This window comes from Spermophilus citellus, assembly GCF_964194105.1.
Source record: "Spermophilus citellus genome assembly, chromosome: 5".
In the NCBI taxonomy this organism is placed as follows: domain Eukaryota; kingdom Metazoa; phylum Chordata; class Mammalia; order Rodentia; family Sciuridae; genus Spermophilus; species Spermophilus citellus.
The window spans coordinates 174,484,985-174,500,532 of record NC_138186.1 but is presented as its reverse complement, the minus strand read 5'-3'; the positions used below and the strand labels follow the sequence as shown (position 1 = coordinate 174,500,532).

General features: G+C 44.6%; 1 protein-coding gene across 9 annotated transcripts in view; it reads right to left on the bottom strand.

The window, feature by feature from the left end:
- Positions 1-13,638, bottom strand: part of ERMARD (ER membrane associated RNA degradation) — a 39,609-nt gene extending 25,971 nt beyond the window's left edge. For 2 of the 9 annotated variants that reach the window (XM_081294007.1, XM_081294008.1), the window contains exons 1-9: positions 12,085-13,638; positions 10,449-10,617; positions 8,512-8,651; positions 7,494-7,595; positions 7,116-7,205; positions 5,379-5,476; positions 4,834-4,970; positions 3,978-4,092; positions 3,149-3,251 (exon numbers count right to left, since the gene is read on the bottom strand). In XM_081294007.1, the coding sequence (XP_081150133.1) occupies positions 3,149-3,251; positions 3,978-4,092; positions 4,834-4,970; positions 5,379-5,476; positions 7,116-7,205; positions 7,494-7,595; positions 8,512-8,651; positions 10,449-10,617; positions 12,085-12,540 (1,410 nt within the window). In that variant the 5' untranslated portion in view covers positions 12,541-13,638. The other 7 variants (XM_081294009.1, XM_081294011.1, XM_081294012.1 and 4 more) reach the window with 7 other exon arrangements.
- Positions 13,639-15,548: the final 1,910 nt, after the last annotated feature.

The following is a 15,548-nucleotide window of genomic DNA, read 5'->3' as shown; positions in this document are numbered from 1 at the left end:
GCAACTCAGTGAGGCCCTGTCTCTAAATAAAATATTAAAAAGGGCTGAGGATGTGGCTCAGTGGTTAAGCACCCCGGGGTTCAGTCCCCAGTACCATAGGAGGTAGGTAGGTTTAACCTGATTTAAATATTACCTAATATATACGTGTTCAAAGCAGCACATGGTACCCTATAATATGCAGAATTTTTATGTTTCCATGTATCAATTTTAAGAATAGGCTAAAAAAAGTCATTTCTGTAGTTTGGATCATGAATGTCCCCCAAAGGTCCATAGCTGAAGGCTTGGTCCCCAGCATGGCACACATGAGAGTGGATGTGCTGCCACAGGCCACAAAACAATAAGACCAACCAGCTACAGACTAAAACCACCAACCCCGTGAGCCAAAACAAACCTCGTCTCTGCAAAAGTAGGTTATGTGTCCTTACGATCATGAGAAAGCTGACCAACATGGTCCTGCCTGTATTCCTATCTCCCATGGATCTTGAGGAGACTTACACCACAACAAAAACTCAGTGAACAAACACACTTAGTAAGGCTCAGAGAGCAGTTTCACAAACACACCATCCTGTGAACCAATCCTGTTTCTTCCAGATAAAAGCCTGGGCTAAAACCTGAGATGGTCTTTCATGAATTATACCCTCTGTGCAGTCACACTATTTATTTGTGTAGTCCAAAAACATACAGCAAAATTTACTTATTCCACAAGGTCCCTCAATGACTGAGCACACTACAATGTGGCTAATTCCAAGAGAGATCAAGTGAGAGCTGTGAAGCATGCCACAGAGAGAGGGAGCTTCTCCCCCAACCACGTCCTGAGCAGTCTACACCTGAGGCCCTGCGCATGGGCACCAGGGCAGCAATGCAAGGTCCCAGTCTCAAGAGCCATGAAGATGACTCCTAAAACACATACATGGAAGGCAGAACACAGCAGAAGAGAGAAGAGCAGCCGTCACTTGAGCAGACGAGGCTCCGGAGGTCACTGTGGCCAGAGCACTGGCCTGGAGCCATCAGGTAGGAGCCACAGGCAAAGCCTGAGAAGAGACAGACACCTTGTTGAACTGAGAAGAGCTGTTATTGTGCCAGGGGGTCAGACAGGAAACAAAACTAAAGTGGGTGGTCTCTCCACACACCAAAGGGAAGCATGAACCCCCCTTGGCAGGCACCAAAGAAGGTGTCCAAGCAGGTGAAAACCACAAATGACCTAAGAATATCTTTCAAAAAATAATTAGTGGAGGTATGTGAATAGAGCAGGGAGGACCATGAAGACTAGCTGGAGATGAGCCCAGAGGACGTGAGAGCAGCTGGGGAGGTCTCAGCCTAACAAGGAGAGGGTAAGGTGGTCAGAAGAGACCAGGAGATAAACTACAGGGAAGGCACAGGCAGTCTGCTGTGTAGTGCCAGAGACTACAACTATGAGAGCGGCAACAGGAACATCCAAGAACAGGGAGCGGGGGGGGGGGGGGGGGGGGGGGGTGCCTTTCTAAATAAAGCAAACTTAAGTCTCTGTGGAAAACAATGTGAAAATATTCAGTGGACAGCACTAAGGAAATGTGGAGACCATGCCTTGGGGCTGGCTCCCAAGTGTTTAAGGCAGTAACACCTGTGACCTGCTTTCACTGTGTACACAAACCTCAGGTAGGCTGAATTTTCATTTTCATTAGGTTCAAAAATGGTTTGAATTATCTTTGATCCCAGAAATGTGACAATTTATGGCATGAAATTGTGAAGGCTAACCCAGGGTGAAAATCTGGGTTGAGAACACAGGTTTGAGGAATGCTCACATGGAGAAGCTAAACGAGGAGGAGAAATGAGAATCTGAGGTGTGGTGGCTGCTCCGTTTACCCCATAATATGCTCACCCCCACTTTCTCCACCAACTGACACTGCTACTCTGAGCCAGACCACACACAAACTTTCCCCACTTCCTGGGCAGTGAGTGGCGACTAAGCTTCAGCCAGGAGGGAGCAGGGCATCTGTCTCCAGGAAGTGCACGCATATCTTCATGCAGATATGATGGCAGATACAGCTGGCAGGAGCCACCAGGCAGAAACCGCTCACTGGGCAGGCACAGCCTCTTCCAGCAGAGGCCCAGGGAGCACTGCCATCACAGCACGGTGCTCTATTCACCAGAGCAGAAGTGCTCCTGTCCTCTTTTCCATCTTGCAGTCATGCTATTTGGGGACCTCTGTCACTAGCAGCAGAAGCTCATCTTAGCCCTTATGAAGGGGCAGAAACTATAAAGCCAGAGGAGGGAGGCTGGAAACTTGAGAAATGCTTGGCTCAGACAAGGCACCAGGGGCTCCTGTGAAACTCTGAAGCAACAATGCCAGTGTGCACACAGACAATGCTTGTGTGGTGTGCACATGCATGTGTGAAGATGAGTGGGTGCACAAAGCTGTTCTATGTGCTTTCCTAGGTGCTTCACACAAGCCAACCCCAAATCCCACAACTCCCTTCAAAGGCAATACTGCCCCACTCTTTAAGGTGAAGAAACCAAAACTCAGGGAGTTGGATAACAATCCCAGTCTGCCTATGTGGCAGGTGACATGTCACAAGCACACGGGTCTATGGTGGTGTTGCCACTCACTGGCCCACACTGGGGTGACAACACCTTGCGGGACTGAATTCATCTGCCACTAGATAGCTAGAAGGAGAAGAGTGCCAGTTCTTTCATGGCATCATCAAGTTTAAAAGACCATCTGGAAAGGGAAATTGCATGGAAATGAAGGGAGACCCTCATTGCTATACAAAATTACATATTGTTGTGAGGGGAATGGGAAAATAAACAAGGAGAGAAATGAATTACAGTAGATGGGGTAGAGAGAGAAGATGGGAGGGGAGGGGAGGGGGGATAGTAGGGGATAGGAAAGGTAGCAGAATAAAAATAAATAAATAAATAAATAAAAGACCATCTGGAAATACTAGAAAACTATCCCAAACAGTCAAGATTCAAGTAAGTTCGAATTGTTTAAAAGTACTGTTAATAGGAACCACAAAAAAAGGATAGAGAAGGCTTCCAAAGAAAGTTCTTAGCTAAAAAAATTCACTTGAATGACAAATACAATGGGATAAATACTTTCTAGAACTTTTAATTAGCCACAGAAAACTGCCAACACAGCAACAACATCACATAGCAAAAACACACACACCTCGGCAGTCAGGAGTCTGTCTGGGCACTGGTTAACTGCAGCGAAGACCCTCCGAAGTCCAGCCTCCAGCTGGGACAGCAACAAGATGGTGCAGTCAGCAAATCTGTGAAATTGCAGGAAAGATCAGCAAAACTCCACATTCAAATATAAACATCAGCACAAATATCATAATAAATACGCTACAGTCCAGGTTCAACCAATGTGGTATTAAATGTGGTATTATCCCCTGCTAATATGAGAAAAAAATAAAATCAGAATCAAAGTTTCATTAGACTAGTGATTCGAAAAACACTTCCTGGTATTTTATTGTTTTATGACCCACATTTAGTAGCTTCAGAAGAATAAAAGATCACTAGAGCTCTCTTACTTATTTCATCACTTCTGACCACAAAGACATGGGTGGGCTGTGAAGGCTTAAAAATGAATGCACCATGGTGCAGCCCTCGGGGAAGAGAGGGACAAAGATGAGCCCATTTGTGCCGTCCCTGCCCCCCGCCCATGCGTGTTGAGCACATGCTCTGCTCTTGTGCAGAGTCTGTTCCCGGGGACCAAGCTTCCTTATCTGTTCCATGACTCTCCGATGTTGGACTCAAAGTTTCTCTTACAGGAAGAACTCAAAAATTAGTAGAGTTGATTCTAAAATAACATCAATTATACCAAAAGCTGTCTTCTGAGTGACTCTGAGAGGGTGTTTTATGTTTGGTCTACTCTCAATTCAGCCCCACCTCTCTTGACTTCGACCCAACAGCAGAAGAGCCAGAGGGTGCAGTGCCTTGAGGAGGCCTGGCCTCCGACCATCAAAGCACACTGCCAGGCTCCCTTCAGTTACCTGTGTGATGTGAACTTGGTCAGTGCAAATTTCCAATATGGTAACATGATTTTTAATATAAAGGTGGACTTCATCATCACTCGTTCTAGTACCCAAAGTACCTCAGAAGTCACATCTGTAAAACAGCAAAAACCTTTAAATACAACCACACTAATCAATTGAAAAAGATGGGAACACACTGGGGGAGAGATGCCAATAACTCAGCCCCTCAAGCAGATGACTGAGACCCCTGTGGCGGTGCAGAACCCTCAAAGAGGAAGACCATCTGATCCACAGCCAGAGTGCAGAGGCCTCAGGGGGCCTGCACAAAGGGCACGTGGACCACTGCTTGTCTCCAGTGACCAGAAACAGCAACTGCAGAAGGGCTCGGGGTTGACAGGAGAGACAAAGGCCATACTACAACCATCAGAGCACAAATGCACTCGGGGTGTAAAGGAGAAAAAACACACCACCTAACAAACCCTAAGCAGTTTGTGCATCAGCATGCCTGAGGAGCAGGCTGGCTCTCTCATGACCTGATTCACGCAGTCTGATTCTTAGCCCCACAGCAGCTCTGGAGAGGAGGAAAGAGGTTCTTCAGGGCTGGGGTTGAAGCTCAGTGGTGGAGTGCTTGTCTAGCACATGCAAAGCATGTTGGGTTCCATCCTCAATGCCATATATAAATAAATAAATTAAATAAAGGCATACTGTCCATCTAACACTAAACAAAATATTAAAAAAAAAAAAAAAGAGCCATCTTGCTACTGGAGAACAACGACTTTTTTCCACCTCAAAAATTCAGGTCTGATGCTACTGATAGTTACAAACACCTCCACAAAGACACACCAAGGCGGGGAATATGAAATGTAGTACTTGCCAGGAAAAACAATCAAATCTTCTAAGTTTTTTAGAGTTACAAAAGATCGATGTACCAGTGTGACCTCTGTGTGTTGAAGGTAACTCTTGAGTAACTGACCCAATCCTGCTGTCAACAGTAGCATCATTGAACAGTATCTGGGAGAAAATGCCACAGAAATGTTGGAAGAATGAATCAGTCATATATACAGAAAGCTTTACTTTAAAAAAAAAAGTTCAAAATTAAGAAAGCAAATCTGAAGTGCAGAAAATTCTTTCTAGATGTAGGGATTGGGTTGTGCAAAGGCTAGAAGAGCAATATCTCAGGAACTGTGGTGTTTAATGCGCACCACCACATCCTGGAGACCTGGATGGCCTCTGGGGTTCCAAGCCTTGAAAGCCCTTTCACTTTTGGGGACTCTGACATTAACTTGCAACAGGCTCTCAAAATCCTGTCTGAAACTCTGACCTTTCACAAAATGCATCTTTCCCTCTCACAAAATTCAAGATAAAACAAACTCTTAAGTAGATCAAAAAGAAAAAAAAATTACTTCACCAGACACTTACTTTGGGGGAATTTCTTGTGGCGATGCAAATCCATGCCATAAGACATTCCGCAGGTTGAGTCCACAGGGAGAGCCAATGAACACTTTGAGCACATTCATCTAGTCCATGAAAAGACAGCAGACCACTGAATGATTAAGCCATTACCAAATTTTGGAATAAACCAATACAATACTGAAATGATGTTTGCTTTTTTGCTTAACACATCCAACAGTTTTGACCTTGGTTAAGTAGTAATAATAATGAACCCAATAGTTATAGAGTGTTTAACATGAGCCAGGCCCAGTCTGCACGACCCAGGAGCTCCTCCATTCTCAGGACCACCCTGGAGGAAGGCACTAGACTCTTCCCACTGTGCAGAGCCAGGCACTCTACATTAGTCACGGAGATGGAAGATGATACAGGATATACTGCTCTGACATGATGGATCCAAGGTGCCCAAAAACCAAGTAGAATAGAAACTGATGAACAGAAACGTGGCACTAGGTAGCATGTGCACATGTGGCAAGAGGGAGAAGATGGCAGGCACAGCCAGGCCAATAGCTAGGTCCTGTGTGCTGCCTCCTGGCCCCAGTTCATGGCTCACCTGCTTTTAGCCCTCTCTGAAGAGGACACCCTTTACAGGACCCTGCCCTGCTGTGCAGCACCACACTTTGGATCCAGCACCATGGAAACCACTGAGAGACTAAAGAATCATGAAACCAAGCCCTAACCAGGAGAAAGAACGGTCATACCTCAAGAGGTGAAACTGGTCTGCATTTGCAGGGGAAACTGCTCCTGAGAAGAGGAAAGCAGTGTGTTCTGAACTTCCCACAGAGAGCAGAACCAGAACCAGCAGGTTGAGCCTAACATAAGAGCACTTAGCAGCCAGGGCTCCAGGGCAGCCTCAGAGGTCTCTGCTGTCCGCTGGAAACTCCTGGCATACAGCATGAGGGCAATCAAAAATGACAATCATCAGAAGCCAAGTACCTGTAGGTAGGCAAGAGACTAACAGCATAAAGGCAGTCAGCAAAGAACAGACCAAAGAAACAAAATCTGTTCATGAATTCAGCCTAACAAGGTTTACACTGTATCCTCGTCCCACGTGCTCCACAAGAAAGAAAAACCTCCAAGCTGACCAGGGGAAAGATCCAGGATACAGTGGGAGAGCTTTACTGGAAATGATGTCCCATCCCTAAAAAGGCACCCAGAGCTTCTCACCAGCTCTGTTGGCCCATACAGCTTCCTACATGGGTGCCCTGCTTTCCCTTTAGCTGGACCTGCCCACTCAGAAGCCTAAAGGTAACCTATGAGTCTTAAGTCTCATGGTCATATGCCCTCTAGAAGATTCTTAAAAAGTCCATGCTCTGAATGATTTCGTATCAACAGTTTCATTTTTTTTTCATTGTAAGTCTGAATGGTTGCAGAGAACATAAATTCCCACATGTTAAAACATTGATATTCAAGAGTAAAACTTCAGTAACACTATTTCAAAGGGTGCAGAACCCTTCAAAATAGAAAAATATAAAAAAATATATTCTGCATTGTGTTTATAATAATAAATATGTGACAAATGAAAGCAATATGCCTCAAGTTGTCCCTTTGTCTGGGCCCCAGAGGTTATTCTACCACCATCAAAATCAGTATGGGCAGCCTTTGGTGGGGGTCGAAGAGAAGCCCTTCTGAAAGGGAAAATGTGCTCTGGAAGAACAAAAGTGCTTTGCACCATGCTTAGTATAGGTTTTAAGTGAATGAGCTTACCACAGACTGCCCGAAGACCTGAGCAAGCTCCTCTGAGGCAAGCAGATCTCTTAAGAGAAAAGGGCATTCCTTCCCAATCAGTAAGAACACCTAGAAACAAAGTTGTGCAACCACACTGTGAGACAATGGATGCAAGAAAGAGAATTCTCTACAAAGCAGCTGTATGCACAAATCAAAAGTGTAGAATACTTTTGACAAAAATGTCATGATTTCATAATCACTCAAAAAAGAAAAACAATGACAATCTAGATAACAAATTATTGTATTTAATAGGAAAATAATAACTCAAATCAAGAAATCTTACAGGTGACTTAAGAACAGTTTCCATTCATACACATGATTTAATGGACCCAGTAACAAAACAGTTTTCTCACTTACATCACCTAAGGCTCGTTCCAGACATGAGGTCAACTTCATTAGACTAAGAGAGACGGCCGGAGACTGTAGGCTTCCCAAGGCATCAAATATTTCAGGAAACAACTATTTAGAATAATATACATATTAGAACTCATTCAATAGAATCATTTCTAAAAACAATACTACTTATTGACATTTCAATCTGTAAAGATTTCAACTATATTAAAATGTTTTTGGTATAAGTAAATATTTTTATTTAACTATTACAGTGCTTAAAAGTCAAGAAAAACATTTTAATGCTCAGGGAGTTCTTTCAAAGTTTTTTTTTTTTTATTAGATGTTTATCAAAAACTATAAATCTGGCATAATTGTGAACTGAAAAGTCAAACATCTTGACCTATATTTCATTCCCACTATGATTAGGTTTAGTTCCTAATAAACAGATAAACATAAGGCAGCTCAATCTACACTTAAAAGAACTGCTACAAATACAGAAGCAATAATCCTCCTATTTCAAATTAGGAAATTCAATTTGTTTCAGAATTAGACTTGTTAAAAATACTGCTTTATGGTGGTCGTTTAATGTCAACTGAAAAACAAAGAAAACCTAACAAAAAAGCAAAAATAAGATTTAGGTTGGACCCCAAACCACCTATCCTTCCTTCAACTCACCATTCACAAACCAAGCACTTCATCTCTGGTCTCCTAGCAACACCACACACCACCTCTCTGTAAGGACTGTGTTCTGAAGTGGTCCACTTTTCTTCTGTCTCAGGATAGGCAGCCCTGTACTAAGCACTACCCCCTGCCAACTCCTGGTTCTATGGAGTCCAAAACCTGCCTTTGCTCAAAGGGGTGTGTGGTTCAGCTCTGGTTCTTACATGGTAATTCATGTTAATTCAGGTTTCTCTTGCAACCCCCAAGCCTTCTGTATAGCTAAAGGGTCCGATGGAGGAGATCGCTTCAAAATTGGCAAGTAATAAGGGTCTCCAAGTGATATTTACAGTCTTTTATTTCTAATGGTGTATAAAAGCCAAACCTCTGGAAAACTTGTCCACTGGAACCATGGTATATATTGAAGTTCAAACTGCCCCTTGGTCAAAGATAAAAAGTGGAGATGGACGGCCTCACACACAGGGCCCAGCAGCCTCACGCTTGCCTGATGATCCAGACTCTGGTCTGAAAGGACAAGAATCAAGCTTCAGTACCACAGCTCACACCAATCAATGGGACATGTCTGAACCACGAAAAGAAATGCTTTAATCATGAAATTCATACACAATCAATCACTGAACATACATAGATATAATCAATGAAAACAAATTACATGATGCTCATCTGGTTATCAAAGGAAGATGTATCACTAGTGACAAATCCGCAAAATACAGAGATACCCGAATAGGAGACAGATGTTTCATTCAGTGTCATTTCCTGTATGCTAGTCTACATTCGATCACACTGTACATGACAGTACTTACAGTTCTAGTTACCTAGGGTCAACTGCAGTACAAAAATGCTAGATGGAAAATTCCAGAAATAACCACTCATCTGTTTCAAACTGCATGCTAGTTTGAGCAACATAAGGAGATTCTGCACTATCCCACCCAATCTCACCCCTCTGTCCGGCACAGCCATTCTGCAGACACTGCCCACTCACGTGCCACTCAGGAGCCATGTGGTTATCAGCTCTACTGGTGCTATCACTGCGCTGTGTTTCAAGGGACCCTTATCAGACACAGTGATGGCCCCAAAGCACAAAAGCAATGATGCAAAGGAGGCTTCAGGGAAGGAAACGTGGAAGGACAACGAACTGGCGCCCTGTGGCAGTACTGCAGACCATGCAGGAGAAGACAATGTATGCACGGGGTTCAGCACTATGCATGGTTTTGCCATCTTCTGGGGGTCTTAGAACACATGCCCCAAGGATGAGGGGGGATTACATTATAAAAATGTGATCTGACTTTTTTAAAATTTTTTAAATTTGTACATGGACACAATACCTTTGTTTATTTTTTTATGTGGTGCTGAGGATTGAACCCAGTGCCTCACACATTACGCAAGTGCTCTACCATTGAGCCACAACCCTAGCCCCTGTAATCTGACTTTTTAAAATTAACATTAGACTGAGATTTCTAATGCCAATCAGTTGTTGCAAAACATATTTGTAATATAAATTTTTGTTTTTACTGTTTAATAAGTTTGAGGTTGAACATTTTCTGAAAAACACAAAAAGGTGAAAGCCTCCCATGTGGCGCCCAATTCTCCTCCCTGTTGCATCTACTGCTATTATTTTTCTGAGTATATCTATAAATCTATGCTTCTTTATTTTTCTCACTTAGCTCAGAAAGAATTCTGCATCAGATGAGCCTCCATTTTTATCACGTCATAATACTCCACTATAAGCATTTATCATAACTTACTGAAATAGTCCTCTACTGCTTTATATCTGGCTGCTTCAGATTACTGATTTGTTTATTTAGTAGGACACACAGTGCTCCATATCCACGAGTGCAATTTTCTTATAAATCCCTGGAAATTGATTGGGCAGGCCAGAATACATTCATTCGCAATTTTTACAGATGTTACTAAGTTTCCCAGCTCATATCCTTCTCCCCCCAAACATACAGATATAAAATTTAAAGGAGGACATTTAAAATTGCTGAGTCTACCACTGGCCATTCCATACTCTTCATAGCAATGAATCACTCAAACGGTTCTCCTCTTGGGGTCTCAGACCTACCAACAGCCTGTCACCCAGCCTAACTCCTGAAAGTCCTGCCCACCGCAGGTATCCAGCCCAGGCACACTTGACCTCACACTTCTCTGTCCTCACCCTGCTCTTTTCAGGCTGTCTCCTTTTCAAATTTGGCTGAGGACTGTGTTTTCACATAGTTTAAAGAAAAGATGCTGTGGCTAAAAAGGGAGACTTTATAACCAACAGAGCAACTGAGGTGTGGGGTACAAAAGCAAGCCAACCTGATCCTGCACAGCTCACACAGTCTGTGATTGTTTTCCAGCAAACTTCACCATTTTCGGTTACAATGTTATCGAAATCACAATTTCCTCTTACTTCAAACCCAAGTTTACAAATCATGTCATACACTGAGGGAGAAAGACATGTGGTAATGGGATCTCCTACTAACATCTGAAAAATAAAACATAAAGAGAGTGTTTAGCAGGAGAGAGTAATATTAATTACTATATATCTGAGTCACAAGAAAATTTTACCTTAAGCATGGAATGTACTAAAGTCAGCTGCTCTTAACATGCCTTCTGAATAACAAATTTATTTTAACGCTTTAAAATAAATGTCTAAAGATTTTAAAATCATCTTCTTGACCATATAACTCACAGAAGTTCAATGAGTTTTATGAACAGAGTATTATTTCTTTCACCATTTCTCATCATCCCTGCATGCCCAGGACTTAGCACTGCCCCTGGTCATAAAAATGAATAACCCATTACTTTAGCAGCACATACTGTCCTGTTCCACTATCAAAGAGGAACCACAGAAATTGTGGTATAAAGGTGTATTAAGAATTGTAATGCAAAAAAAAAAAAAAAAAACCCAAAACAGAGCATGGGCTTTGAATTGAAAAAAAAAAAAGAGGAATCACAGATCTGGGTCTCCTGCTAGAAGCCAGAGTTCTGCAACGCCCTCCAGCAACTCATGCAGGGACTCCAGACCTCAGCCAGAATGCCAGCCTCTCCCCACAGGCCCCATGACCCTTCCAAGGCTTTCCCAGGAGAGCCCTGTGGCCCGGCCTCCACCCTCCCTCTCAGGAGCTCAAGGCTGCGCACCTCCCTCCTCCCTCTCAGTGAGGAGCTCTGCATACCCTCCTCAACCGTCCCCCAGAAAAGCCCTGTGGCCCCGCCTCCCACCTATCACTCAGGGGACCCTGCAGCCCCGCCCCCACTCACTGAGGAGTAGCCTGTGGCCCCGCCCCTTCCTCCCTCTGAGGAGCCTTGTGGCCCCGCCCCTTCCTCCCTCTGAGGAGCCTTGTGGCCCCACCCCCCTCTCTCTCTCTGAGCAGCAGCCCAGAGGCCTCGCACTCCCTCCCAGAGGAGTGCTGTGGCCCCTCCTCGACCCTCCCTCGGAGGAAAGGCCGGTGGCCCCGCCTCTTTCTCGCCCCAGAAGAGCCCCGCGGCCCCGCCCCTCGCTCCCAGAGGATAGTCCTGCGGCCCCGCCCCTCTCCACAGAGACGGAGGCGTGGTCCGTCTGCGGGGATGGAAAAGCCTCGCCCCTGCCCTCTGGGGGACGCACGGGCCCTCTTTCCCAGTCGCTGTTTGCGGGGATGCACAGGTGCCGTGTGGGTGTCTGTCTCCTCTGTGGGAAAGCAAAACCCTCTTCAGTCTCCCTCTCTCTTCCTCTCTGCGGGGATGCACAACCCTGGCCGCCCGCCTCGGCCTCGTCCGCGCCATGGCAGCACGCCAGAGGCAGGGGCGCCCATGAGGACTGGCCAGCGGCTCGCGCAGTGCGCACAGCGTCCAGCCGTAGACGGGCAACCAGCCGACCCGCACACCCGCGCCAGGCACCAGCACCCACCCATTCCCCCGCAGCTTCCACCTAAAGCGTCCAGCCTCAGCAACTGCTGGGCGCAGGCCCGCCTACCTCCATTACTTCCGGCTCCGGGCCTAGGCCTACGCGAATGACGTCCGCCTCTCCCGCGCCGTCCGGGTCCCTGGCGCTCCCATGGCGCCACTTCCGGCCTTGCGGGGCTCCGGCACGAGACTTCCGCTCTCGCGAGAGGGAGAAGCGTTGGGAGGCGGTCAGGGTGGTGGGTGCTGCGCAGGCCCCGCCTTCCTGCGGAGCGGAGCGGAATGGAGAAGCGAGGTCGAGGCGCGAAGCCATCCACCAGCCCGGTCCCTCCTGCGCAGCCGTCGCCGGGCCCCCGGAGGGATCGGAGGCCGAGCATGTTCGAGAAGGAGGCAGTGAGTGCCGCCCGCCCCGCCGGTCCTCCTGGTGCCGCGAGCGCCCTGGCTCGCCCACCCCACCTGCCCGGGCAGTTCCCACCTCTGAGTTAGCCGCTTTGCACAGAAGCGCGCCGTCGCCGGCCCAGATGAGCATATGTGTACCGTAGGTACATGGGGAAAAGCTGGTAGGAGAGACGTTTGGAGTGCTTAAGAATTAGCAGCCTCAGAATGGAGGACTTATGCAGGGAATGAAATTGAATATTTTCTGCTAGCTTGATATTAATGGGAGCGTTCGTCAACTTTCATTAGTGGTAAAATACAGTATTTCCATATGAACAGATTTTGAAAATCATTAGTATAGTTAGTTTATTGAGACTTGGAGGGGAAAAAAATGCTCAAGGATACAAGACGTTAATGATAGAACTACGACCAGAACCTGTGTCCTGAAACTCCTGTAGTGGTTTCTCATCACACCTACATCATAGAACCCATCATCAGTAGGATTCATATGTAAATACAAGGCAGAACACAAAAGTTCAAGATCATTCCCAAGTTAAAAAAAAAGTGAGAACTCACACACACAAACTCCCCCCAAAAATGCTAAGCCAGCATTGCAATTTCTAATGCCTGCTTGGTGGCTACCTTTTGCAAAGGAAGGAACAAATTAATAGAAGAAAAGTAAGTAGGCCACATTCACACAGAAATAAGACAAAGCAGAACAAAGCTGGGAATCTAATTGTGTTGCGCTTAAAACTAGATGTTCCCAAACTCTGCATATTAAAAACTTTCTATACTGCAGACAAGAGTGACTGCTGTAAATTTATTGCCTACTAAAATTGAAATTTGAATGAGTCTCAATTCAAGAGGAGAAGACATGGAGCTATACTTGTATATAAGCTAACCTCAGAATGAGGGGGACATGCACCAAAGCAGCTTATGTTGTAGTGGCACCCCCTCCTCCACCAGTGCATCTTAATTAAGCTTCTCTAGAGACCCTCATCACAATTGTTCTTATTAACAAAATATCAGCAAAGATCTCTGCAAAAGGGCTCCTATTTCCTCTTGCCCTGCTCGGTCTTGCAAAAAACTAAATTTAACTGTGGACTTGATGGCTGTTACTCTGCTTTTGTGGTATAACCTGTAAAATCTCTGTTCCAAGAACTGGGATGAAAAGCACTTTCTGAGAACTCAAAGAAAAAATATATATACTTTTATGTAGCCTTTTGCAAAATGTAAACCTCCCAGGCCCCCCCCCCAAAAAAAAGAAACTGGGTATAAAGTCCAAAGAATTGCTAGACTTGGGATCTAGAGGAGAATTTTGCCGCAGTCTTGGCTGGGCACAAGATCACGAGCCACTCACAGCTTTATAGATTCAAACAACAATTCTTTATTCCCGAACTCACACCGGCCTCTACACACGTTCTGGGGAAATCCAAGTTCTGCCGCACAATTCACGTCCCAAATACTTTCTCAATTCCACGAGAACTCAACGGGAACTCAGGCAGCAGGATACGCCCTATTCCCAGCAGCAATAATCTTAAACCTGGAACTGCCTTAAACCCAGATTGTCTTAAACTGGGAACGCCCTAAACCCAAATTGTCTTAAACCGGATACTTCCTAAAACCTGCAGGATACACCCTAAACCTGGATCCACCCTCGTCCTTGAGCAGGGTCACCTTTCTCAAACACACATGCAATGTCACAGCGAATTTCCAAGGCAAGTCCATTTAACATGGGGTACGCTGGCAAGGAAATTTCGATGCGTCATTCCTATTTGGCAATGGCCCTCAGCAGAATTTCATGCATGAGCCACACTCAGGATCGGCTAGCTGCAGTCAATAAACCTACTTTCTGAAAATTCCTTGGGTGTTCAGCCTCTTCTGTCCTATATCAATGTGATATGAATATGATGAAACATAATCTTTAAAATCTAGTCTTCTAGAGGTAAGAGATTTGCATAGGCCAATAACAAATCATTCTACAAATGTTCACTAAGTATACATAAGGACACTGACTTGTAGTCATTTTTAACTTTCAAGTAGTAGATGATTTCCATATTTCTGAGTATAACTTAGGGATCAGTTTAACCAGTATGAATAGCTCTTCAGCTGTCCTGCATTCATGTCTTTTCTCTAGCGGTAGCACCTCAGTTTTTCTTCAGAGAACTAACTCATCCCCCATTGGAGAAAGTTTCAGTGGAATTGGCAGCCACTTTCTTTACCTTGGAGTGAGGATGAAGCCCAGATTAGGCCAGTTAGATGTATTCTTTGGAATGATACAGAAAAAATGATTGAGGTTGATCCAGATTGCAAATGCAAGCTGAAGAGCGCCCATGTGTCTTTCTGAGTCTAGTGCTAATCTTCTAGTCTACCAACTACTCCTGTATATTACATTTTTGCTTTACAAGAATCAATTTCTACTGCTTGTAAAGATCTAAAAATTTAGATTGAAAAATTGATAGGTCTTGTATATATGCATTTGAAAACCTTAAACATTAGTAAATAGCATTGAGATTAACATTAATGACATTTAATGAGCAAGCTCATTTTATTCTGGGACTGTTAAGTAAGTTTGATGTAAGGAGATGCTGCATCAGTAAGTGAAGTAATTAAACTCGTCTTGGATTAGTAGATACCAAAAGGTGGATCATATTTCTAATTGAGTCTTTTTTTGTACCAGGGATTGAACTTGGGTACTCAACCACTGAGTGCCCTATTTTGTACTTTGTTTAGAGACAGGGTCCCACTGAGTTGCTGAGCACCTCACTGTTGCTGAGGCTGGCTTTGAACTCACTATCCTCCTGCCTCAGCTTCTTGAGCCACTAGGACTACAGGCATGCACTATTGTGCCTGGCTACATAATTGAGTCTTAAAAAATGAGTACAAAGACTGTTTCTTAAAAGAGTAAAATACTTTTAATAAAAGCTTACTAAACCAGGTGGCCAATCCTATACAGAAAGAAGAAATGACAGAGATATAATTTTCAGAATAGTCTCAAAGGGTTAGTTTGAGAAAGTGCTTGTGCACCAAACCCATGAGAATCATTGCAATTGGGAGCTACTGTTAATAATGCAATGGAGTTATATCCCTTCAGTATATTGTAGTGAAAAGGAAGGTGGCACTTTACTAAAGAAGCACTCTCAATAAACTTAACAAAATGAC